General features: G+C 38.8%; 1 protein-coding gene across 1 annotated transcript; it reads right to left on the bottom strand.

Moving 5' to 3' along the window:
• Positions 1-416: 416 nt before the first annotated feature.
• LOC139720613 (uncharacterized) lies at positions 417-27,565 on the bottom strand. The gene is made up of 11 exons (XM_071631969.1): positions 27,495-27,565; positions 26,404-26,723; positions 25,239-25,394; positions 24,179-24,294; positions 23,401-23,483; positions 22,081-22,129; positions 20,515-20,748; positions 11,444-11,668; positions 6,793-6,963; positions 4,651-4,833; positions 417-3,619 (listed from the first exon to the last, which is right to left on the bottom strand). Exons 2-11 carry the CDS (start codon positions 26,702-26,704, stop codon positions 3,491-3,493), a joined length of 1,647 nt encoding a protein of 548 aa, XP_071488070.1. The 5' UTR covers positions 26,705-26,723; positions 27,495-27,565; the 3' UTR covers positions 417-3,490.
• Positions 27,566-27,738: the final 173 nt, after the last annotated feature.

Genomic DNA, 27,738 nt, shown 5'->3' on the forward strand with positions numbered 1-27,738 from the left:
AAGATATGTTCCTTAGGACATTTATTTCACATATTGAAAAAACAAAAACAAAACAACTACCAATTAACTGCTATGTCAAATTCCCTTTGGGCAATCACATAAGAGCTTAAAGCTAGAGAGTAAACACGTACCTGAATATATCTCATAATTAGAATTTGGGTATTTTATACCGCAAACTTCACATAATGCCTTGACAACCATGGTGGGGGGGGGGGGGGGGGTATTGCAACAAATTTTCTTTCACAAGATCACATAGTCAGCTGAGAAACAGAAGTGCTTTATCGCAATATTTGGGGTATTGAGTTATTTGATAATCATGTTGTAGAACTCGATCTCATCTACACTATAATGTCATCAATTTCAATTTATTTTCATTTTCAGTAAAATGTTAAAAATTGAAACTACAGGGGTGCTTTTTAGCCTTATATATGGAACAATGCTTACAAATCTACCCACTTTTGACTAAATAAATGTTTTATCTCATAAAAATTGATTGCTTCATTTTCTATCTCGCTCAAATCTCAGAATGCAATAGCGTCCTTCTGATTCCCAGCTGACGACATGAGAGACATTAAAGGGACTGTACAGTCCTGGTTGAGGTGGGGATTCATGTTTTGAACATTCCTAAGTGAGATAATGAGAAACCTCTTATGAAATATGAAAGAGCATGTAATTTTAAGAAGGATTCAACGTTTACTTGATGAAAATTGGTTTTCAAATGGCTGAGATATCCAAAAAAGTGATGATAATAATAAAAGGCGACAGGCCACGCCTTTTATTAGGATCTCTTTGTTTCACCTTGTTTTTGGATATCTCAGCCATTTCAAAACCGATTTTCATCAAATAAACTTTTGATACCCCTTAGAATTGCATGCCCTTTGACATCTCATAGAGTGGATTCTGAATATCTCGCAAAACGTTAAAACTTAAATCCTCACCTCAACCAGAACTGTACACACCCTTTAATCATATAACATGTAATGCAGTACAGTTAAAACAAAAAAACAAACAGGAAATCTAACCCAGAAACTTATCATCCTTATCGATGAGGTCGTGGAGGTATGCTGTCATCCAACTCGAAAATATCCTAGGGCTTTATGGGCTAAATATTTTCAGGAGTATACCGGTATTTGTGCAGATGAATGTAAATTACATCCTACATGAAACAATTTCAGGCAGTACAACCAAATTTGGAGTAGGCGCAGGTTATGTCGGCAAACAACAGTAACAAGTTTTCTTTATGCATGATAAAAAAAAAAAAAAACTGTGCTGCATGAATGGTATTCATCTAGTTTTACTGTCAGATAACACACACTAGTTACATTCAGATGGTTATCCTTTACTTCAAGATTAGCTAACTCTGATGATAAACTCATGCCACAAAGAGTTTATCCTTGAAGTTAGCTAACCTTGAAGTTAAGGATCACCGTCTGAATGTAATTACTGATTTCTGTTGTGCATAATTACTACATCTATACCCTCATTTCTTCTTCTTCTTCTTCTTCTTCTGATGATGATGATGATGATGATGATGATGACGATGATGAGTATAATGACACAGATAACACTGCCGGCATTTTGACACAAAAGATTGCTAAAATCCACAGGCTTAAATGCTTATTTTCAACACATACAATTATTGCAAGCAAAATAGCAAAAGGATGAATTATGCATTTTGCACATTTTGCCATAATCCCTCAAAGAATATCATAATGATAACACTAAAAGGAGAAAAATGCAGTTTCATCTCAGTCTTTAAGTATTGCTTTTGCCTATAACCTTTTGGCTCACACCATCACAGTAAAATGATCTTTACAATTTAAATATAAAAGCTGAAGATATTCAGGAAAAAACAAAATATATCACGTTTGCGGCAGTATAATTCAGGTACAACTGCAGGTTATGAGAAATCAAAATATATATATATATATCTTATCCAACAATTACAAAATGTTGTTTGATGTATCAAAAGTTTGAGACAAATTGTTAGTTCCTAACAAATGGACATATGCAGCTGTGCATGTATTTTTGGTAAATTTTGGTGCTATTTCCAAGCCCTCCTCAATAAAAAAAAAAAATGTAAGGACAAGGCTAAGTATTGGTGATTTCATTCCCCACGTCACTATAATGAAAATCTTGGTTCCCTCGTAAACTGGGGAAAAATTGTGACCCAAAATTATGAATAAGAGCAGACAAGAAAATGCTCGCTACCACATGCAGATATCTTAGCAATGAATCTAATGCCTTGTGACGCGGCTCACAGAGAGAGCCACACAGTAACAGAAAAGTTTTCCATAAAGGAGAAAACTGGAACAATCCTACTAACCACCACATCTTTCACAATTTGAGGTTGATTAAATTGCATGAGAAACTAGAGAAGCACTCTGAGGGTGCAGACCTCCGCCAAGTGGCTAATTTCCACCAATGATCTGATTCTTCCATAGAGATCAGTGATTTCCACCCATATGTATGCAAGCTGAAAATCACCCAAATTCCAAATACTGTGTTATACAAGCCTTTTGTTACAACATCAACCCTCAACTGCGCAGCGCAGAAACTAGAGCACGCACTTTAGTGTGCGTATGAAAACCTCAAAAATGCGCAGCTTGAACTCCCAAGTTCACTGACCCTACCTGCCAAAATATTTAAATTCTTTATAAAATCTATAAAAATTTCCAGATCACTTCCAAAATTTAACCATCTGTTTCTTGTGTTATTCTCAACCTTACCAGCAAGTTTCATCTAAATCCGTTCACAACTTTTTGAGTTATTTTGTACATGGACAAACAAACGAACCAACGGAAAACATAACTTTTTCCCTTGGCAGAGGTAAAAAAAAACAACCAAAATCAGCCTTTTCACTCAAATGTAGGCGTAGCAAGGTGAAATGCAAATGTTGCTCCACACACATATCTACGTACAATATTCCATATGATTGATAAGAATGCACCACTGAATCTTGAATGCTCTAATAACACTACTAATATACAATATATATTCTGGAAGTCAGGAATATCAATTGATCCTAAGGTTTTGATTGGGCATTATAAGTGTCTGACATGAGCTGACAATCATATCAAAGAATCATACATAAGTAGTATGCGTCAAAAAAAAAATTGCTTGGCATAATTATCAACAACTGGACTCTCAAGCTATGTTCAAAGATATCACAGGACGAGATATTGAGTGTCAGGGATAGAAAATGCTTTATTTACGGATGGGACATTCTAGCTTCAACAAGCTAGTCTTCAACAATCCATTCCATTTCAGAATGCTCTTGAGGAGAAAAAAAAAACCATTCCACAGATTACTTAACAAAGGACTGTGATCCTCTGGAATAATGCTGGCAGTACTTCACTTGGTTGAACAAAGTAACTGGCAACTACAACACACACAACAATAATCCACGGGTCGATTGCAGGCTGCGATGTCAGTCACTGCAGTGCTCATCGTTGGCTTGTCCTAAACTTCACCAAGATTGTGCTCATCTTTACCACTGACTCCATTTCGTCTGGTCAACGCGACAAAATTCTCCAGTGTCCAAATTCTTGGCCATAACTAGGTTGGGGTCTGCATTTGGGACGCGGTGATACACATGTACCTTCTTGTTGCTTACGTCCTGAAGTAGCAGAACACAAAGAACGAGAGAAAAAAAGCAGTGTGCTTCAACATTAAAACAATGCACTTTGTTGAAATAAAGCATGACATCTATAATTAGTGTACCATAGTAAGTATCCAGACCATTCAGTAGCCATTGCAGTTTCTGTCATTGCAAAATTGCTTTATTCCTTCTTTTCTTTCTTTTCTTTCCTCTTTTCTTTTTGTGGGGGAGTGGAGGTAATATTCCAACAATTCCCACGATACTTTGTATAGTCAAACTTGTTCATAGCTGACACCCACGACATCATACTTATCAGCTTGACTATATGTCTCTGTCCTGCACCACAAAGACTTAAAGGTCAAGTTCACAAACTTTTCACTTTGACATTACATCACTCATAAGCCAATTGAGGAAGGGTTGATTTGGCTATAACACGCATTTCCCATACACATCTGTCTAAGTACACTCGGGACTTGTCCTTAACGGGTTAAGGTTATCAATACCTTGCCACTACAGACTCATACATGTCATGTGAAATAAGAACATTCATTTGAAGGAAGATGTTTTTAATTTTTTTGTAGGATTATAGATTCCGCAGTGAACATAAACCTCCTTGTGACAAATATGGTTTAGTGGATCAGCTAATTACTTAGGTTTCTACAAACAAACACAAATACACAAAAAAAAAAACAAAAAAAAACATGCTGAAAACATAATCTTGACGCTTCTTTTTGTCAATACCCTACATGAAGATTTTATGTATTTTAATGTCCTCTTTATATAACTATAAATAAAAAGCAGATCTCAGAGTAATTGCTGATGATTTTGAATACCTTCAAAGGGCTAAGAATTAGATAATACAAGGTTGTGAAGATATGTTCATGTTATAAACAGAAAAACAGACAAATAGATAGTTCATCAAATACCATCAAATCGCGAAACTGCTGTATTATTGAAAAAAGTGAACAAAATCAATATTGAAAAAAAAAAAAGATGATTCCCATGGAGTGACATGCAATGCAGAGGAAAAGAAAGTTGTTTGGACTCACCTGAAGGTACCTTGTTGCTTGGCCAGTGACCTTGCTACATCCAGACACAAACAGGGCCTTGAGGTTGGGGCAGTTGTTGGCCAGGGCCAGGATGCTCTTGTCCGTAATGTTCTGGATGCCCGCCAGACAGATGTCCTGCAGCGGACAGTATCTGGCCAGCTCCACCACACCACTGTCAGTTACCTGGACATCAGAAGTGAGAACACAACGCAATTCAGCTCTCAGCTTCAGGTATGTGAACAAGAGAAACATTGTGAGGGGCAGACCCACTCATGGATGCCTTTCCTACCACAGTCAAATTGTATTCATGTCTGTGCAATAATGGTTGCTCGTGGCGACCAAACAGCTTGTCTTAAAGGCCCCATTCCACTGACCATGGGAGGATCATCTGATCCCAAAAATGCAAAAATTTTGCTGTACTGCTTAGTACCAATGAAATCTGATATTACAAGCTCCATAGACATGCAACATGGCTTACTGACAGTGATAGAATTGCCAGAAGAGCCCCAGAACCAAGACTCCAGTTAACCCGTCCAATGACCGTTTAATCATTGGACACTAATCAATGTCATAGGATACAGGTTGGACACACCCAATAACTGCACAACACAAATCTTACACACATCCAACTAACTTAGGACTCGCCGAACTGACTCTACATTTATCCAACACTGACTTGAGTTGTGCCCGCCAATGACATCCAATAGGAAACTAAGCTCTGAGCTTAGTTCCTTCATTGGACGATCTCGCCTTGCTTAAACACACCCTACATGTCTGATGAATGAAGCTTGTTACCTCCGCCAAGGGAGGAGGTTATGTTTTCGTTACCGTTGGTTTGTTCATTAGTTAGTTCGTTAGTTAGTTTGTCCGTGTGCAAAATAACTCAAAAAGTAGTTAACGGATTGGGATGAAACTTGCAGGAAAGGTTGAGAATGACACAAGTACCAAACGATTAACTTTTGGTAGTGATCCGAGAATTTTGGGGGAATTTATGAAGAATTTTTGACATTTTGGCAGGTAGGGTCAATTAACTTGGGAGTTCAGGCTGCGCGTATTTGAGTTTTGTCTGCGCGCATTTGAGGTTTGCCTGCGCGCACTAAAGTGCGTGCTCTAGTTTCTGCTGGGGTGAGGCGCGCCATGCAGCTGAGTGTTTATGACGTAACAAAGGCTTCTATATTGGGAAATCTGGCAACTTTCATCACACAATGCTACAACAGCACGTATGGGTGGAAATCACTGATATCTCTACGGAAGAACAAGATCAGTGGTGAAAATAATTTGCATGCTTGGCGGAGGTCTGCGCTCTCAGAGTGCTTTTCTAGTTATTATTAAGTCAGGCACTCCATCCCTCCCTGTAACCCCAGACATGCAACAGAATTTGCCTTCTATAGACAGTGGGTATAAAACCTTTTTGGGGCCTGCCTGACACAGCAGAAACTAGCATGCAAGCTAGCTTCCATGTTTTGGTGGATAGAATAGCTGTCTACAAGGTCCTCACTGGAAAAATGTCCCTAAATCTTTATACACAAGTTAACTGTGGCTATGGGAACTAAAAAAAAAAAAAAATTATCATGATATGCATGTACATGTTGTATAACCAGTAAGAGATAACCAGTAAGAGATATAACAAATGACAAATGACAAATAGTTATCATCTGGGAGAAGAATGTTTCAAACTAGAAGAACTTAGGAGAAGTTGACAGTGTATAATTATACTCCAAAAACTAATTTGAGTACCGATGCGTTGGCTCAGTGAGTAGAGCGGCTGCCCTCACAATCGGGAGGTTGTGGGTTCAAACCCCGGCCGTGTCATACCAAAAGACGTTAAAAGATGGGAGTTGCTGCTACCTTGTTTGCCGTTCAACAGCTGAAAAGGTTAGAGCAACGTCGATCTGGCGCTGCTCAGTGGCTGCCGGGCCCACGATCAATTGGGCAAAACGAATTTCCATTCTTGGACAATAAAATTTGGAGTTTATATCCAAAAACAATTATTATTATTTAAAAGTCTACTTTTAATGTGTGCTAGTCACAAGTGGCACACTGATCTCATGTCCAGCCAATGAAACAGTCAGTAGGGAGAAAAGGATAAAATAGGGGGACATGACAATTTCCATGTTACCCAAGCAACTTGCTTCCACTCACCGAATCAACACTGGAGCCCACACAGCTCTTCAGTGAGATGTGCACGAGATTGTGCATGTGATTGGCGATTGAGAACAGCAGAGTGTCATCAACGCTCTTGATTCCGGCGAGGAAGAGCTTTTCCAGATTGTGGCAAGATTCACTGAGGTCCAGGAGAACGTCGTGCGTCATCTACAAAATATATAAACCATCAACAAATATGATAATCATTATGACAATTAGCTGGGGTTCTTTATGTATGATAACAAAAATATGAATAAGGAGAAAAATAAAAGCAAATTAACAATCAAAGTAAAATTGATACATTGAAGATTTCTTCAAAGAAACTGAAGACAACATGCTTAAACTGTACACAGCAGGATGGCAGAGCCTTAAATACAAACATGGACATGAAATGATAACAGTCACTTTGGGAAATCTTTCAATATCAGGCACTTTGGAAGCCATCATCACATTAAAATCTGCAACCTGACATGGAAAACCTGGTTAACCCGTATCGGGCCAATGCACCTGTGTAAACAAACACCCAAGTGGCCCAGCACCGTTCGCGCACACACGCCGATAAAAAAAACAACTCTCCAAACAATCGCTCTTCATTAGCAAGCAATGAAAAAAACATAGACAAGTTATATATCATTTGAAAGAGGAAAGACATTTCTTTAATATGGTATATAACATGTTGCCATTCAATGCATAGTAGAATCATAGTACTCAGCGGAAGTGAATGACGTCGTTCATGTGTCATTTCATTCACTACGGGATATTCCGTACGTGGCCTCTGCGGCATTGGGACGAACTACGGAATATCCCGTAGATGGCCCGATATGGGTTAATATATCCCTCACCATTAAATAAGCCAGTTCTCAGTTAGCACTAGTCTACAATGACCTCTGGAACCACAGACTTTACAAAACACAGATATTTTTTATTTAATTTTTTTTAATTTTTTTAATTTTTAATTTTTTTTTTTTTTTTTTGGGGGGGGGAGCAGTTTAAAATAGCCAAATTGAAAAATGTCAGTGTTGCATGAAAATATTTTGTTACTGTGAAAGTGGGAATTTTCGCACATTTCGTGCATCAAAAAACTAGGGCAAAATAAAAGCATGCAAATATTGTTGCTTGCCATATGTTCCTGTAGTTGATGTCTTGATTCCATGGAAGTAAAAACACCTGAACCTCGGCTTACCTGGCAGAGCGTGAAAAATTAATCACGCAAAAATATCTACTTTTACAGTGATCCATTCAAAAATAATGTACATTGACCTGCACATTCCAATATGCACCTGGTTCATACACAACTGTTTATGACATAGTTTTTATAAAGACCACATCAACTGTTTCAAATACCTCTCTTACAATCACTAGAAGTTGGCAATAACCTTTATCTGCATGTGCTCAGAGAGTAACTATGAACTGGCTTACTGGGAAAGCCTCTCTCAAAGTTCATGTTCTCTCAGTTTGAAATCAATCTCACACTTAAAAACAATCTCCCCTCCCCCCGCCCCCCCCAAAAAAAATAATAACTAGAAATGTCGCTATGGCGACTGATGCCTCCGCCATAATACATGATTCTCCCAATAGGCGTATAATAATAATAATAATAATACATACAATTTCTATAGCGCCGTTCTCCACTTTGATTAAATGCTCAAGGCGCTTTACAATTGTACATCAAAGCAAACAGATTGAAAATACAAGTACATCACAGTAATAGAAGAAGGATGAAGAAGCAGTATAGTACAATGTCTTCACAATGTGTGATCCATGACAGTTTCACATAACTGGCAAAATATTGAAATGACAGGTTTGTCAGAAATGTCTTGAACTGGGTTTGCTATAATTTTCTAAGAGTGCAGGTACACATATTTGGGGAATTGAGAATTTTTACTTGAATTCTGACAGACCTTTTTATAAGTTTATGCATTGATTAATTTCCAAGGTATGAAGAAAGAGTGTAATGACGGTACAAAACAGATTTTTTATTTTTTATTTTTTATTTATTTATTTTTTTTTTTTTTTTGGGGGGGGGGGATTGAAACCTGGCCTTTGACCCTTAACCTTTGACCTTTGACCTTCTGGCTGGAAATTTCCCAGAGAATCTCCATTAGGTAATGCATGTATTAAGTCTTGAAACTAATAATGCAAGCATTGCATATACTAGTATATGAGGGAAATAGTAAAATTTTGAGGAGTTGACGTTGACCTTTGACCCCTGAATATTGACCCATGACCCCCAAATTCCCTAAATTCCCTAGATAATCCCTGCCAGTCAGTACATGCGTGTGTACCAAGTTCCACAAATATACATTGAACCATTTGCGAGAAAAGTGATATTGCAACATTTTCACCTAACCTTTGACCTTTTGACCTTTGACCTTATGACATGAAACTCTCTCTGGAGAATCTTTACGCAGTAGTACATGTTCACACCAAGTTTCAAGAAAATACCTTTGGGCATTGCATAGATATGGGGGAAATTGCAACATTTGTAGCATTTGACCCTGACCTCTTGACCTTTGACCTCTTGCCAATGTCACTAAAATCTACTCAACTAATTCTCGCTATCGCCAATGACGTAAAAAGTACCCGGATGTTGATTTAAGCGTCATTTACGGTGCATTATGGGATAGTCCGGTAGCAAAGTCACTTCCGTTCGTACGCGCGTGATACGTGACTAATGCTATTTACACACACAACCGACTGTATTCTACGTGTACTTCCGGTTTTCTCGACTTGAATTACAGCTTTAATATGATTTGAAATTTCTCCATTCTTAAGAAATTGCTGTTAATACGACTATTGGTTGTTGCTCCGAAGCTGCCATGTGTTGTTCGCACGACAATAAATGAAAAAAATCTGCAGAAATAGGACCCTTAATGGTATGCGAGACGTGACGTGGCCGCGTGGGTGAAGTTTGCGGGTGACTCCACAGCGCAGTACGTGCACGCGCGACTTACTAGTACAGTGTAGTGGTAGTATTATAGTAGCACTAGGTAGTAGGCCTTGTGCCTACGTACATTGTACGTACTTACTTGGAAGAAATTGCTTCGGAGACAGGATAAGTTCGAGATCACTGTTCGTTCCCGATTGTGTTCGCGACATTTCGACAGAGAACAAATGAAAAAAAAAAGATGGGCATTCCATGACGATATACTGCATATCCAGGCGGGTGAATATTTTCCAGCATATTTTCAGCGTATGCAGAGATGACTGATCTGTGATGTGCACATCGATCGCATGATCAAGCAGTACGCCGTACCGGTATGTGTTATGTAATTAGCTTATGCGCTGCGTGCAGTGGTGCATGTTGACCGAAATATCGGTCTGTATCTGTCCGTCGGGGAATGTTCCGCGGAGACTGCATCTGGCTTCACCGATCCCCTCCGTCTACGGAGGACAGCGTTAATGGCAAAATATAAGCGTCCTCCGGACAGACGGATCTTTCTGTCTATGGTGCATGCTAATGCAAGGCCGGCCGCCGGCGGGGACTACAGTGTACGAGTATGACAGGCCTGGCCACTCGCTGGCTCGGGCGGTACACAGCGGCCTACATACTGTAGGTACCGTGGTCGGCGCTGCGCTATAGGTAAGGTACACGTACGCGCACGCTAGCGTTGTGCAAATTATGCCCCGCGCCGGAAGTGCCCTTGCTACCAAGTGCACTAAATCTTGACGAAAAAGCCACATCCGGGTACTTTTTACGTCATTGGCGATAGCGAGAATTGTCCCATCATACATCATCCTTGGACCAAGTTTGGTGAAAGCTGCTTCATCCAGTTTTGAGTTATCACGTAAACATATAAATTTTAGGATTTGACCTTGATCTTTGACCTTTGACCTCTATCCGATTTCACTGAAAAACTAATCAAGTAATTGTCCCATCATACATCATCCTCCAACAAAGTTTGGTGAAATTTGCTCCATCCAGTCTTGAGTTATCACGTAAACGGATACAATTTCATGATTTGACCTTGACCTTTGACCTTTAGCCGATTTCACCCAAAATCTAATCAAATAATTGCCCCATCATACTTCATACTTGGACCAAGTTTGGTAAAATTCCAATAAATATTACTCAAGTTATCGCGTAAACGAAAGCGGACGGACGTACGGACGGACGGACGGACAACCCGAAAGCATAATGCCTCCGGCACCACTTCGTGGCGGAGGCATAAAAATTAAGAGGACTCAGAGAGCACTGACCTCCTCCAAGCAGCTCATTTCCACCCATCCACACATGCTAAATATTGTCCAGTTTTCCAATCTAGAATCTTTTTGTTTATGTCATCAGCTTCCAGCTGCACAGCACGCCTCGCCCAAGCAGAGCACGCACTTTAGAGTGCGTATGCAAACCTCAAATACATGCAGCTGGAACTCTCAAGTTTATTGACCCCATCTGCAAAACCAACACAAATCTTTTAAAAATCCATAAAAATTCTTGGATCACTCCCAAAATTTAATCATTTGTTCCTTATGTCATTATCAACTTTTCCTACAAGTTTCATCCAAATCCGCTCAAAACCTTTTGAGTTATTTTGCACAAAGAAACACAAACAAACGCCGATGAAAACATAAGCCCCTTCCTTGGCAGAGGTAATAAATTAATACACCAAGAAAAGAGGCTGATTCTGATGGACATAGACAATGTCACCTCTTTGCATCCGCTGAATCGTAGCAGGGTGAGATACTTGGCTCTCTGTTTGTCCCTGAACAGCCTCCGGAGCGGCTCTCCCGTCAGCTTCACACAAAATCCCAGGGCGAGCTCTTCCAGAGAGGTACAGTGCTTCACAATGCTGCGTAGCAAGTCGTCCGTCATTATCTGGTGACAGCCCGTCATGTCAAGGCACGTGAGTTGGGGTCCGATCGCTTGGAAGATCTGTTCACATGACACATATATTCATTCTGAATTTAGCATTTCCAAAGTAATCGAGTACAATCTTTAGATTTGAAAATTCTGAAGGTAATTCATTACATTTGTGAGATACACAAACCAACATTCTTATACTAACCGGGGGGCCAAAAGCTAAAAACAGAGGTCGAGTTGCACTCTCTCTACAAACTAAGTAGACCATGCTTATTTTCAAGTTTTTATTATACCAAACAACATTCCACTGGTCTACCTCAAAAAATTTGTTGCGAAAGCCTCCAAATCCAAGATGGCGTCCAAGATGGCCGCCATATTTACTGAATTTGTTATTTGAAAGATAGAATTTGATTGAAAGATCAGATTTCAACAAATGTGATGTCATATGAAAGAGAATACAATTTTCTACAAGTTGATACCATTTTTGTGGGTTATTGTGATAAGTGGATTGAGATTTTAAGGAAAAAACCCTCATTTTTTGATATTTTTCTGAAAAAAGGAAAATCATGAAAATGCTTGATTCTGCATAAATCCGAGAAAGACTGAAGGATTATCTTGAAACGTGTCAAGAATTTTGTTTGACATATAATTAATATTTGGAGAAAATTAGGGGTCAGTACCGTTTTTGGTTCAGGAGTTATAACGTCTCAAACTTGAAAACTCACTATGTAAAAATGGCCACTTTAGTTGTGACAATACCTTGTTGGTCGTAAAAAGAGCCTGCGCGCGCCAAGACTACTACACGCACCACTGACACTGGCGCTTGTAGCAGTGCCAGTGGTGCGTGTAGTAGTCTTGGCAAACGCAGACATTTTCTTTGACAAACAAGGGTTTGTGCCTGCAAACTAACTTTTCATACCAAGTGGTAGCTCAGGTGACGCTGATTGCTATTATTTCAAAGTAGATTGTTCTGAAGCAGATGAGATGAAGCAAAAATATCTTTCAAATAGAGGTAGAAGCTTGAAACAACCTTGCTATAGAAAGTTTAAAACAAAATCTGGATCAATCACTCAAAAAATTCAAGATTGCAGGCCATCAAAGCTGACATAGTGTATTGAGCCAAAGTAAATGTATCATTTCGATTTTGATACAATTTTGTCTGTTTTGCTGTCTATTTATATGTTTTTTATATATTCTGAACATTTTAATGCTATTTCAAACCATCTTAGGTTTATACGGAGACATTTTTTTTTAGAATGCACCATGAATATTTCTCTAAAAAGTTAAAAAAGAAATTAAATTAAAAATGTTTATGAAAACCATGCAGAAATTAACATCTTTCCCATATAATCAATATTTGGAGAAAATTAGAGGTCAGTATTGTATTTGGTTCAGGACTTATAATGTCTCAAACTTGAAATCCCATTTTACATAATATGCATTTACACGCATCTGTTCCCAAAGACGTCACAGAGGGTCAAATCCAAGATCGTGCTTACTTTTCGAGTTCCACTCTCTCTATAAAGAAGACCATACATAATATATATTAAGCATACTAAGCAATGTTCCGTAAGTACACCTCAATAGATTTGTCGCAAAAACCTCCAAAGTACAAATGCGGTCCAATAGGGCCGCCATTTTTATTGAAGTTAACATTTCAAACATAAAATTTGATAGAGACATTGGATTGCAACACATTTGATGTCATATGAAGGAGAGTAAAACTTCCTAAAACTTGATACCACTTTAGCTGTGTATTGTGATAAATTGGGGGGGGGGAATCCATATTTTTATATTGTTTTGAAAAAAGGAAGAAATGTGAAAATGCATGATTTAGTATTTATCAAAGAAGAACTGAAGAATTATTTTGAAACCTGCGATTGAGATTGAGATTTACTGAGATTGAGACATAATTCATATTTCTGGAATTACAGGCAATATCATACACTATTGACAAGTTAACGTCTAAAACTTGAAAAAATTACATTTATGCATTATAAATTTTGCATACAATGTGTTTACATGGTCACATGTAATACTGTAACGGTCTAGTGACTTGCAAGTACCTGCAAACTAACTTTTCATGCCAAGTGGTAGGTGACGCTGATCGCTATTACTGTAGCATTTCATCATAGTAGATTGTTCTGAGGCAGATAAAATTGAACAGAAAGTATTTTCCAAAAAGAGATAGGAGCTTGGAATTTGGCACAAATTTTGCCAATGTGTAATATTTAGCGATAAAAATAGTATCCACACAAAATTCAAGATGGCGGTAATTAATCGAGGTTGTCGTTCAAGGCATTATTTACCATTAGTGCACGTAAAACAAAAACCCAGCTTTACTTAATTCCTCAAACTAGTTCTAAACTGTGAGTTAGGGATAGAACAACTAATGTACAAACTGAAATCAGTATAATTAATGCTAAATATTGTTAGATATACTAAATAGATCTGATAAGAATGTTTTTTTTATATACTAAATTGTCAACAGTTATGGCTATGGTTTCTTGAAAAGCAATGGTGATATCTCCGTATGTTTTAGGCTTTATTATAATTTTTTTACATGGTAGAATGTTTTGTAATACAACTAACCTGCACATATAAATCGAATGTGATATCTCTCCCAATGGTAGAATACCTTTAGTGTGTTGCGTCAAAGTTAAATCTCAACTTATAACTTATAATTTGACATATTTTTTTAATCTTCTTATATTGCTGTCTATTACATGTTCCTATACATCCGAACGATATTGTGCTAGTGTAAACCATATTGAGGGTCTTTTTTTTTTTGGGGGGGGGGGGGGGGGGGGTGGAGCTCATTCCAGTGTTAGGGTAAGGCCCAATCTTTGATAAAAAAGAAATGCTTCTGTATCAAAGATATGTTTTTTTACTTGTATGTTACTCTGCTGTTGTAGAAACGCCTGAATGATGATGGTATATGTGTAATAATGTCTGATCCGTAGATGTCCTTGAAAGCCCTTCTGATCCGAAACCCCCCCCCCAAAGAAAAGAAAAAAAAAAAATCCGACATGGCGGCAATTTCTCAACTTTGTTGTGCGAAATGTGTTGTGCGAAATTACTTTTCAGTATATTGTTCGAATAAAATTGTCCAAATTGATTATTCGTGCTGTATAGTATTCACATTTACAAATAAGCATGCTGAAACTATATTTTCTGTTACCAGATTTTTCTTACATTGTTTTTAGGCTGATTTCATGTGGGTTATAGTGTCACAATTATTGATCTGAGCTTATGCCATTGGTAGATGCTTTCCCATATTAGATATCAGGATCACTCGAGAGTGAAAAATGTTCATTTTCATTCATTCTAGAGTGACCTCGGGGGTCACTCGAAGAGTGACAAGTGATCCCTAAGGCAGGGCTCGACACTAACGGTGGTCCGGTGGCCCGGGGCCACCAAAAACGCACGTCGGGCCACCAAAATGTCAGAAATGAAGAACATAGGTGGCCTGATCGGGCCACCAAAAAAGATCGGATATTTGCCTTTGGGCCACCAAAAATAAAGTTAGTGTGGAGCCCTGCCTATTAAGGTCACTCTAAAATGAGTGAAAATGAACATTTTCACTCAAAAGTCACTCCAATTTCACTCTAAATTCACCGTTTTCTTGTTATTCACTCCTCACATCAAAAGCAAAAGCTTCCACTCGATTTGGGTTTTTTTTTTCTTTTTCGGAGAGTAGAATATCACTGGTTCTAAAAATGTGTCCATAAAAACCTAAGACGGTTTAAGATAGCACAACAGACAAAATTGTATCAAAAACGAAATAATACATTTACTTTGGCTCAATACACTATGTCAGCTTTGATGGCCTGCAATCTTGAATTTTTTGAGTGATTGATCCAGATTTTGTTTTAAACTTTCTATAGCGAGGTTGTTTCAAGCTTCTACCTCTATTTGAAAGATATTTTTGCTTCATCTCATCTGCTTCAGAACAATCTACTTTGAAATAATAGCAATCAGCGTCACCTGAGCTACCACTTGGTATGAAAAGTTAGTTTGCAGGCACAAACCCTTGTTTGTCAAAGAAAATGTCTGCGTTTGCCAAGACTACTACACGCACCACTGGCACTGCTACAAGCGCCAGTGTCAGTGGTGCGTGTAGTAGTCTTGGTGCGCGCAGGCTCTTTTTACGACCAACAAGGTATTGTCACAACTAAAGTGGCCATTTTTACATAGTGAGTTTTCAAGTTTGAGACATTATAACTCCTGAACCAAAAACGGTACTGACCCCTAATTTTCTCCAAATATTAATTATATGTCAAACAAAATTCTTGAAACGTTTCAAGATAATCCTTCAGTCTTTCTCGGATTTATGCTGAATCAAGCATTTTCATGATTTTCCTTTTTTCAGAAAAATATCAAAAAATGAGTGTTTTTTTCTTAAAATCTCAATCCACTTATCACAATAACCCACAAAAATGGTATCAACTTGTAGAAAATTGTATTCTCTTTCATATGACATCACATTTGTTGAAATCTGATCTTTCAATCAAATTCTATCTTTCAAATAACAAATTCAGTAAATATGGCGGCCATCTTGGACGCCATCTTGGATTTGGAGGCTTTCGCAACAAATTTTTTGAAGTAGACCAGTGGAATGTTGTTTGTTACAATAAAAACTTGAAAATAAGCATGGTCTACTTAGTTTGTAGAGAGAGTGCAACTCACTCGTTAAGTAAGCGACTTTTTGGGGTTTGGCCCTCCGGTTATACTCAATTCTCTCTTTTTTGTGGTACTATTTCACTTCTACTTTTGACATGTTCTTGCAAATGTCAACATTACACAACCTTGAATTTTCCTGTTACATAGCAATTTGTAAGTTCATCTGAATTTTTCTGCATGAAACAACACAAAACAAAGAACAAACAAATGGCTAATGCTTTATGGGTCTTCCCTCTTCCAAACTGTACTAAAGCATGCAATAACTAGAGAGGGGCCGTCAAAGGCGGCAGACCCACGCCTAAGTACAAAGTCGGGGTAAACATAATGTGCATTCGGTCATCTACCAGAATTCGGCCACTTAATTGCCAGTGTGCTTTATCACCAGCCAGTGAGTTCTACCAAAGATCGTACACTGAAGTGTACGATCTTTGGTTCTACAGTCACATCACACGCAAATCACATCATTACACATACGGTATTAACACTCATTCACGTACAGGAAAGTCCTCAAGTCTCCTCCAAAAATCCATCGAAAATCCCAAATTCCACAGTCAAAAGTGCAGAATCGGAACTTTTCCAAGCGCGCGCGAATTAAGTCCAGTTTTAAGAGTATTGTCTACGCGACGGGTCGCGGAAAAAGCGCTAAAAATCGAGAAATACGCCGTTTTCTTGCGGGATATTTTGATTATAGCAAGCCGAGAGTGTGATGATATCAAAGGTCGTATGAGTGTACGATCTTTGATGGTATCCACAAAAGCGCAAAAGAAAAACAAAATTTATTTACCCCCTAGGCAATTACCCCTATGATTAGTGTCTACGGGAATTATTCAATGCAAGGGTTGAATGCAAATGTCTACTGCACCAGTATTCGGCCACCAACGAGCGCCGCAACGTCCCCGATGCAATTTTGCACCAACAGTGTAGAGCGCGATGCATTTTCAGCGGCCTTGCACACGCATTGACATTGAGCACGCATATCGTGCAGTGTGACTGCGACCGAGCAAATGCTCCTCCAACGAAAAAAAACAATCAATGTTAATTTGAACTAGAAATGTCGCTATGGCGCTATGCTTCCGCCATAATGCATGATTCTCCTAATAGGTCTATAGTACATGTGGACAATGTGTGATTACATTTGCACAAAATTGGCAAAATATTAAAATGACATGTTTGTCACAAATGTATTGAATGTTTACCTTCCTTGACCTATGTTTAATTGGATGAATAGGAGAGCATGTATTTGGGGATTTAAGAACTTTAACTTGACTTTGACCATTTCATAAGTTTATGCACTGAGTAATTTTCAAGGTATGGAGAAAAAGCGCAATTTCTGCATTGAACAGTAAATTGTTATCATTTTCATCTGGCCTTTGATTTATAAGAGAAGCACTGTCAGGCAGAACATACATAAATTCAGCATTTACTAAGTTTCAAGATAACTTGAGCCACTTCCGAGATATGGAGAAATAAAGTAAGTTCAGCACTTTCACTTGATCTTTGACCTTTTGACCTTTGACCTTCTTGGCAAAAAAAAAATCCCAGAGAATCTCTATTGGGTTAGACATGCATACATCAAGTTTTAACAAAAAAATATCCTGCTGGCATTGCATTTAGGGAAATAGTAGATTTTGAAGTATTGCCCTTGACCTTTGACCCCTGACCTTTGACCCCATGAACCCTAAATTCCCTAGATAACCACTGCCAGTCAGTAGATGCATATACACTATGTTCCATGAAGATACCTTGAACAATTTCCAAGATACAGAGAAAAAAGTGAAATTTTAACATTTTACTTGACCTTTTGACCTTTGACCTTTTGACCTCATGACCCCAAACTTTCACCAGAGAATCTTAATTGGGTAGTACATGTATACACTAAGTTTCAAGAAAATATCTTCAGGCATCGCATAGATATGGGGGAAATAGTAAAATTTTAAGCATTTGACCTCGACCTTTTGACCTTTGACCTTGAGCATGTGCACCCAAAAGTTGATAGGCACAACTTCACCCCCTAATACACACACATGCCAAGTTTCATTAGGATACCTCAAAAGGTTTTGGTAGTTACCCTGTCCACAAAATTCATTACGGACGGACGAAAGGACGGACGGACGGAAGGACGGACGGACGGAAGGACGGACGGACGGAAGGACGGACGGACGGACGGACGGACGGACGGAAGGACGGACGGACGGACGGACAACCCGAAAACATAATGCCTCCTGCACCACTTCGTGGCGGAGGCATAAAAATCATCAAAATACGGGCCAGTTTGTGATGACGGAGAACGAACTTTCATAAATCTAGAAGGACATAGTCCCTCAAATAGGCCTAAACGTAAATTTCGGAATTCTTACGAACATTTGAGCAGCGAAGTCGGATCGTTTGGGAGTTTATGTTTTCGTATGGTAGCGGAAAATCGCAAAGTGAGAAACGGGAAATTTTCGGAGTGGTCACTATACCATGGGGTCAAAACTTCAAGGTCACACAGAATTTGCAAGGGTCAACCGATTATCACCAAAATCTAATCGATTCTTTCCTGCCATTATCCAAACATCCCCATAACATTTCATGCAAATCCGTTTACCCGTTCTCTTGTTATCTTGTACACAAACAAACAAACAAACAAACAAACAAACAAACAAACAAACATACGGAACCCTTTACATAACCCCCTGCCCGATTTTCATCGGCGTGGGTAAAAAGAAAAACAAAATTTACGTACCCCCTGGGCAATTACCCCCCTATGGCAATTATTCAATGCAAGGGTTGAATGCAAATATCTACTGCACCAGTATTCGGTCACCAACGAGCGCCGCAACGTCCGCGATGCAATTTTGCGCCAACAGGGTAGAGCGCGATGCATTTTCACCGGCCTTGAACACGCATTGACAATGAGTGCGCATATCGTGCAGTGTGACTGGGACCGAGCAAAATTATTTCATGATTGAGGAATGCTCCTCCAACAAACAAACAATAAAAGAATCAATGTTAATTTGAAAAATCACCAAATACGGGACAGTTTGTGACGACGGAGAGCGAACCCCGAACTTTCATTAATCAAGAAGGACATAGTTCCTCAAATAAACGTAAATTTCGAAATTCTTACGAATGGTGTTGAGCAGCGAAGTTGGATCGTCTTACGAACAGTTGCATGCAGCGAAGTCGGATCGTTTGGGAGATACGCTTTTGTATATGGCGCGCCGATCGACCAACAACACTGTTTATCGGCGATAAACACTGTTTATCGAGCGATAAACTCTGTTTATCAAGATGAAGCTCTGTTTATCACACCTTTATCAACTGATAAACAGAATTTTTCTCGATAAACACCGTTTATCGGCGGTCGATAAACAGTGTTTATCACAAAAAAGCTCTGTTTATCGGTCGATCGATAAACATAGTTTTTCCTCGATAAACACTGTTTATCACTTGGTCGATAAACATAGTTTTTCTCGATAAACACTGTTTATCACTTGATAAACAGTGTTTTTCGTTCGATAAACACTGTTTATCGCCGATAAACACTGTTTTTTCAGTGTTTATCGCCGATAAACAGTGTTTTTCGGCGATGAACAGTTAATCGGCATTATTGATCAAATGGCGCGCCATATTTGTATGGTAGCGGAAAATCGCAAAGAAACGGAAAATGTTCGGAGTGGTCACTATACCATGGGGTCAAAACTTCAAGGTCACACAGAATTTGCAAGGGTCAACCGATTATCACCAAAATCTAATCGATTCTTTCCTGTCATTATCCAAACATTCCCTGAACATTTCGTGCAAATCCGTTTACCCGTTCTCTTGTTATCTTGTACACAAACAAACAAACAAACAAACATACAAACAAACAAACAAACAAACAAACAAACAAACAAACAAACAAACAAACATACGGAACCCTTTACATAACCCCCTGCCGATTACATCGGCGTGGGTAATCAAACAAAACTGTACACCAAATAGTTTACGAGTACATTGTATGATATTTTGCAAATTGGAACATGCAAGATTAATTCAGAAAAATTTGAATTCATTATTGACAACCATAATGACAAACTGAGAAATGATTTTTCCTCCATTAAAGGAGAAAAGTCAGTAATTTCCCATCTTGGAGATGATATACAATGCATTTGGATTACAGGAGGTCATGTTTTTGGCAATTTGGCAATTTTCACACGTCACTCAACTCCTAACTGTATCCATAAGCAATAAAATATAATTGATTATGGCACCTCTGCCGCTGAATCCTCCGTGAGTGAGTTGACGCCACACAGCCTGAGAGAATGGAGCTTGGGCAGCCTCGACACGGCTCCGAGGATATCTTGTCCCTCCAGGTGAAGTCCAGACAGGACTAGGCTCCGAAGACTGAGAGGGAGATGGACCAGGAACTCCTTGTGCTTGGGTTCCTGGAGCTTGTAGCTGAAGGATATATCCAGATTCTGGAACTGCGTACAGGCAGCAAACAGCTGTCGTCATGAATAACAAAAGAAAAATGAAAGATAAACACAGAATTGGAGTAAAAAGGTAGAAATAAATGGTTCGATAACACAAATCTATGAATACATTCTCTGTGACATTCATATAGTGAGAGAATGAGTGGTACTTAATGGTGATAGATATATATTGATAATTTAAGATGTTGATATATATGTGACCCGCTGCAACAAAAGGATTCTAAAGTCGCTGACAGCTGAGCCGAGAAAATCGAGTTGGAAGTCACATCATCAAAATTGGTCAAAACAATCAGATTTCTGTCTGTGGCACAATTTCATAGTCTAATGTTTTGTCTATCATCTGCCAAAATTTTGAAGCTACATAATCAAAGGAAAGGCAAAAAATCAGCATTTTTCTGGGCCATGATTTTCCGACTTTCAACGTAACAGAAACAAATCTGAAGATTTGGATTTGGTGCCGCAGCGAGGGAGTGGTCTTATTGGTCAGTGCGTGGCATCCTAATAAGTGATTGGTCATGCGTAGAACGCTGGCACTAAGCTTGAATGAACATCGTGGAGGTCAAAGAGGTAAAATGTGCCTCGCCTCCCCTTGATTATGATAGCATTGGAAGAAAAACTTTGAAGGCGTTTTTCTCGAAACTGATTTCCTCAACCACTTGACATGTGCTAATAAAATCATCGATATCAGTGAAATCGAGTACTTTTATGAGTTGTGCCATATACATGTATGAAATTAAAGTAAAAGAGTAAGGAAATAATGTCATGCCAATTTCAGAAAATTGTCCTCCCCCAACTTTCGGATCCTTTTGTTGTAGCAGGTCATATATATATATATATATATATATATATATATATATATATAATATATGTATTCATTTATAAAGTGCACTTGCACACAGTACTTAACAAAGAAAAATGAAAGAAATCTCAAACAAATCTCAATTAAATGAATAAGTCTTCAGGTAAAATGCACTTCCATTATAACGAACATGGTAATTTCCAGTTACAATGAAGCAAAAATTAAAGCCACAACATTATCCATTCTATCTTTTTTTATTTGTGCGGCTATAACAAAATTTTGATTTAACATAATAGAAATGCGGGTCCCATGGACATCCTTACAATGGGAGTCCACTGTATCTTTTATTCAGTTTCATGGGTTTGAACGTAGTGTGATGTCACATTGGTCAGTGCCGTACATGAATACACTGTTGATTGTGTTTTATTCACCCCTAAATTCTGTTAGTACAAGTAGCATCTTAGAAACAAGAGAGTTTGCAATCACTTATCTGGTAAATTTTATCTTTATTTCACACAAAGATTGATATTTGAGGTTACACTTACGGGTAATAATCCTGCACTTGTGATCCTGTTACAGCCATGCATTACCAACCTATGTAGGAAAAGAAAATTTGAAAGTTGGTGATACAGCTCCCAATAAATGGCAGCAAGAACAATCCAGACATAATCATTGAGCCTCACAATTATACATGCCTCTAAATTTTTCCCCTTACACACCTAACAGCAGTAATGATTTACATAACAATTTGACTTGAGAATTGTCACTTGACTATGAGAGCATCTTGATTTAACTCATGGCCAAATGTACCCCAACACCTCAACAGAGATTGAAGATCAACTTGCTCAACACTTCTGGCAACAAGTTGAAAGTGCTAAATATGACTGCATTTCTTTTTTCTAAATCATTCTTGCAAATAGTAGCATATCGTCGATGGGGTGACAAGACCTCGTATCTAAAAAATGTCAAAAAAAATTTTTTTTTGCCTTAATGGTCAAATAATGGGTCAAGTGATGTCTTGGCCAAATCCCAACTGTCTTACTCCAAAAATGAAGCCACCATGACATGTCAAAGGAAAGGCTTTCCCATTCACTACAGTGCTTTGGCCGCCATGTTTTTTTGCTCTCCTGAACATTTGTCATTTTTGAGATACGAGGTCTTGTCACCCCAGCGACGATATACAGACATTAGTATTTCCTCCCATTGCACTTAAATCATGGCAGCAAATTTAGAATAGACTTATTAGCTCTAAATTTTCCTATTACTAGTATCTCTCACTCTAGGTCTTTACATTTTTGCCCTGCTCTTTTTTTCTTTAACAATGATTCATGTGATATCAAGGACATGACAAATACCAACATTTGACATTTTCAAGAGCTGCACAGGGGGTAATTATCACTAAGTTCCTTGCTGAGATTCTTGATCGTGAATTCAACCACTCGATAAATGTCTGACATGTGTAATCTCATGAATTACTGTAAAACGAAGAATGTTCGCATGCATTTTAATTTCGCGAATTTCGCGAGCGCCAAGATTCGCGAAATTAAAATGCACGCAAAAGTTCTTGTCTACACTATATGCACTGAACACCAGTGGCAATTCCCGAAAATTTCATGCCACGAAAAAGGCCATCGGCTCCAATTCAAAAACAATTTACTGCCGCGAATATAACATGTTATACAGTATATGACTTGTACAATAAATCATTCAATATACAAAATGATAATATACGGTGTAGATGCTGGCAATTTTTAGAGGACCACTGGAACTATACAGCACTCCCTTTCAACTTGCAAAATACAGTCCAAGATTAGGCAAGACATTTTGGTGTCTCCTTCAGGCCAGCATGATAATTATATTCTTACCCTCTTAAGCTAGTACAATGCTGTGACAAGGTGATCAGATCTGAATCTTCTAATGTGTGAAAACTTGTCAAATCCATGTGCTCCTGCAAAAATGACAACAACAAAAATATTGATCATGGTCTTTCATCTGTATCCCTGAACCATGAATTAACTCTTACAATACACTAATTTGCTGATATAGGGCCTACATCAGAACAGGGTAATTATAAGTTAAATTAAATAGGAAGCTATCGATAGGTGTGAAACTTTTGATGTTGTCCGACTTCCCAAGTACTCAAATTGAGAGTCTTGAGACTAACTGCACAAAAGTCAGACTCACGCTGCTAGGCAAACTAGCAGGATACAAATCTCAAGATTTGCATTGCAATCAAAATCTCTAAATTTTTGCCTGAGTAGACACAAACTTACTGATTTGTGCAATCAGCCATCGCAATCCACGTCTCAAGAGATCTTGCAGTCATTTCTACAATTATCGAGATAATGTGCACTGTAGTATGTGTATGAACATTTAAAGAGCAAATAATCTAAATATTTTCTATCTCGTCATTCAAACCGTACATCACAACAGCACATGCACCACAGTACTGTGGCGTACACAAGCATAAGGGCAAAGGTACGCAGTGAAGCACACTGCATGCACGTCTATACTCTTTGGTCGCAAAGCACAGTTTCACTGGCAAATTACTGTGATCTGCAATTACAGGGCTTGCAACATTGCATTGCAATTTTTTAAAAAGAAGAAGAAGAAAAAAAAAACATGGTTGCCACAGAAACTCACCAGATTTGTGTTGAGGGAGGAAGCTATCACTGGAATGATTTCATTGTTCAATTTGTAGCAAGTCCCCAAGTTGAGTGTGGAGATGGTGGGATTTCTACTCACAACGGTAAGAATACCTAGAGTAAAGACAAAGCAACATGGGACAAAGGCACTTCACCTCACAACACTAGCACACATGTGCACCCTATCATGAACAGCGCCATGTTTTAATCACTGAAAACAACCTGGAATCCCAGCAAATTAGCTACAGGCATATGTACAGTGTCCTATGAAAGTGTAGTCTCTGCATGTGACGTTGAAACCCCATTATACTCATCGTTCAACACTTTCCTTACAATAATTGTTTTGGATATAAACTCCAAATGTTATTGTCCGAAAATGGAAATTCTTTTTTGCCCAATTGATCGTGGGCCCGGCAGCCACTGAGCAGCGCCAGATCGACGTTGCTCTAACCTTTTCAACTGTTGAACGGCAAACAAGGTAGCAGCAACTCCCATCTTTTAACGTCTTTTGGTATGACGCGGCCAGGGTTCGAACCCACGACCTCCCGATTGTGAGGCAGCCGCTCTACTTACTGAGCCAACACATCGGTGTTGTCTACAGCAATCTCCAGCAATCTCCGAATGCAACTATTAGCAATACGACCTTCCCACCCCCTCCTCTGTAAAATATCATTATGCTGGTGTCCTTTCCAACAAAAGCATCCATTACTTCTAATGCATTCTGTATCAGTATCTTTCATGGCATGTGACTGTTTACACTTTAAAAGCCATATTTGATATCCAATCAGTCACATACAAAAGAATGGTACTCAACTTCTTGTTACTTTCCCATCTAGTCTTGCTAATTATACAAACATCACAAGAAAAAAAAAACAACAATCACACCACAACATAATGGACTGACATTTCATTTTGACACTTATTGATCAGTAAAACAAAATTATGATGAACAAATAACTGTATTTCCCTTCTTTGTTTGTTTTCATATTTGTGTAATCATCAATTGTTATATTCAAAGAGGAAAGGAGGGGAATATGGATTTAAATGCAAAGACTTACTCCTGTTGACTATGTTGATGCATTGTGTCATGTCGACTGTGCACAAGTTTGCCGACACCAAAGCCTCTAAGCCGGTGCCAGTAAGCTCTGGAAGCTCATTCAGAGTAAGCGACTTGAGTTCGGTCTGGTGGCTAAGTAATGCTGATATACCAGCGTCTGCGAAGCAAAATAAAAGACAGGCATATAATATAGATAGCTGTACAAGAGTTGTTATTTCATGATGTAATATAGATAGCTGTACAAGGGTTGTTACTGTATACACGATATATTTCGCAAGTTTAAATTTTCACGAATCGGGAATCCCAAATGATTTCGAAAGTGGTTAAATTCGCGATCGTAGAGTCCTGTACCGAACGGAGAAATGTACATGCGAACGTCACATCCACATCAGGATCAGAGTCAATATTTTCGCGTGTCTTTGATTTCGTGAATAGCACCTGACTTGCGAAATTCGCGAAAATAAAAACCTTGTGAAATATTTGGTGTAAACAGTATTTCATGATAATGGCAAAAAAAAAAAAATCACTTTACAGTTCAATAATCACTGCTACCATGGCAAAAGGTACAAATGTCTTGACCTAAATGGTTGTTGTCAAGCTACACTGTATTTAAGTTAAAAATAAAAACCTCGCGATATATTTGCGTGAACAGTATTTCATGATAATGGCCAAAAAAAATCACTTTCATACTTGTAGTTCAATAATCACTGCTACCATGGTAAAAGGTTCAAATGTCCTGATCTAAAAATGGTTGTTGTCAACCTACACTGTATTTTTAAGTTAGCAGGGATTACCGTTCACAATTTACCTGGTATACAAATTGTATGAATATGAATATCTGACAAATGAAACAATCACTCACTGCAATGGAAACTGCTGTCTCATTCTTATTCTGCATCACAATTGATCTTTTAGCATTGAGTCTGTGTGTATGTGGGTGTTTTGTTCTCTTCCACATTTGTTTGAGTCCGTTTTCATTGAAATATAAAAGACTGTGGCATTGTGCATTCTGACACGCTCTAAAATTCTTTTCCACAAAGCCAGAGATTATCTCAAGTCAGATCATTATACACCATCTCAAACTCTACTTTTTGATGCAGCATGCACTTATATACCCACCAAGACAGGCATCATAGCATCACAACCAGGTAAGATGGCTGACTCACCAGTTACATCCTTGCAACCTTCGATGGTGATACTCTCTAGGCGACACTGGCAGGCATCCAACTGGGTGAGGAGTTTGTCGTTGATCTGCTCGCAGTGGCAAAAAGAAATGGTCCTCAAGGCGGGTGAAAACAGGTGGTAGGTCACATGGGGGAGATAGTCCGTGGTCAGCATGTTGTGATCCACCACCCACTGTAGGATCTTCTCCTTGTGGAGGGTGGGGAGCTGCTTCCCGACGCTGCTGATGATGTTGAGGTTCTGGGCTATGCACCCAAAGCACAGGTCCATCAGCTGCTTGACCATGATTGCACTAGATAGATGTCTGAAGGTATCATTAAACAGGTTAGAAGAGTAGGTCATAAAATGATGCAAACATGCAGTAAACAGGTACACTATGTATATTTAGATCTAGACCTAATTCTGCACCATCCAAAGCCACACTACTGTTAATCATAACCGCATCGGTAACTGCGACCAGCTCCCACAGTGTGTAACTGTATACGGAGCGTCCCGGGGTTACCGCATCGGCAACCCAAACACATTTGTGTTGCTGGTTACAGCCCCTCACTACAGGGTTTCAAACAATAAATGTACAGGCAATCCACAAAAAAAAGGTAATTTATTTACCATGATTAGACTATACTATACTGCATACAATGGTGACAATACTCAAATGGTAAACCTTTTTCTTTTTTAAGATAGCCTCCTCGACACTTTCTTTATTCACATATGATATTCTAGTGCCACTGATTCCAAATATTCTTGCAGAAAAAAATTACTTTTTAGACTCTAGCCTTGCATACACTGCACTGTCCAGGATTATTTAATGTAAGAAGAAAAAGAATTTTGACAAGACATCCATACGTCCATACTAAAGTAAATGCAAACACGTTTGTCAGTGACAGTGTGTGATGCACACATGCAGCTACACAGCACACTGTCACTGTCACTGCACTGAACAGGTCATTTTGCATTCAACTATCATCGGTCTGTGGATGAAGCAGAAAGGGATCTGCAGCTGGTGCACTTAACCTCTGCTAGTAGGCGATCCACAAAATGTACCAGGATTACTATTACTTCACATCTGACCTACCTCGAGGCTCGATACACCGTTCAAAAGACTTTCGTCGTCTGCCTGACAAGCTGCCCAGCACTTCCTGAAACTAACAGTGAATACAGGAATGTGTCAATCTGTGCGTGTTGCAGCACTATATGGATCCGATCCCCTGTAAACAAAGCTAGCTCAGTTCAGTGTTTGTGGTGGGTGGGTGGGAGTGTCCGCGGGTTACAGAGGCAGGCTGACTGTGTTTATCGGGCGGCGGACCGAGCATTCATGC

This window comes from Diadema antillarum, unplaced genomic scaffold (assembly GCF_040938485.1).
Source record: "Diadema antillarum isolate AM-2024a unplaced genomic scaffold, OU_Dant_1.0 scf00000131, whole genome shotgun sequence".
Taxonomy (NCBI): domain Eukaryota; kingdom Metazoa; phylum Echinodermata; class Echinoidea; order Diadematoida; family Diadematidae; genus Diadema; species Diadema antillarum.

Excerpts from the sequence above, each read along its gene's own strand:
- LOC139720613 (XM_071631969.1), bottom strand. The coding sequence starts at position 26,704 with ATGGTCAAGCAGCTGATGGACCTGTGCTTTGGGTGCATAGCCCAGAAC. Across the intron at positions 11,669-20,514 it reads CGGAGGATTCAGCGGCAGAG|ATCTTCCAAGCGATCGGACC; the intron begins GTGCCATAATCA and ends TCATGTGAACAG. Across the intron at positions 4,834-6,792 it reads TGGGCTCCAGTGTTGATTCG|GTAACTGACAGTGGTGTGGT; the intron begins GTGAGTGGAAGC and ends TCTGATGTCCAG.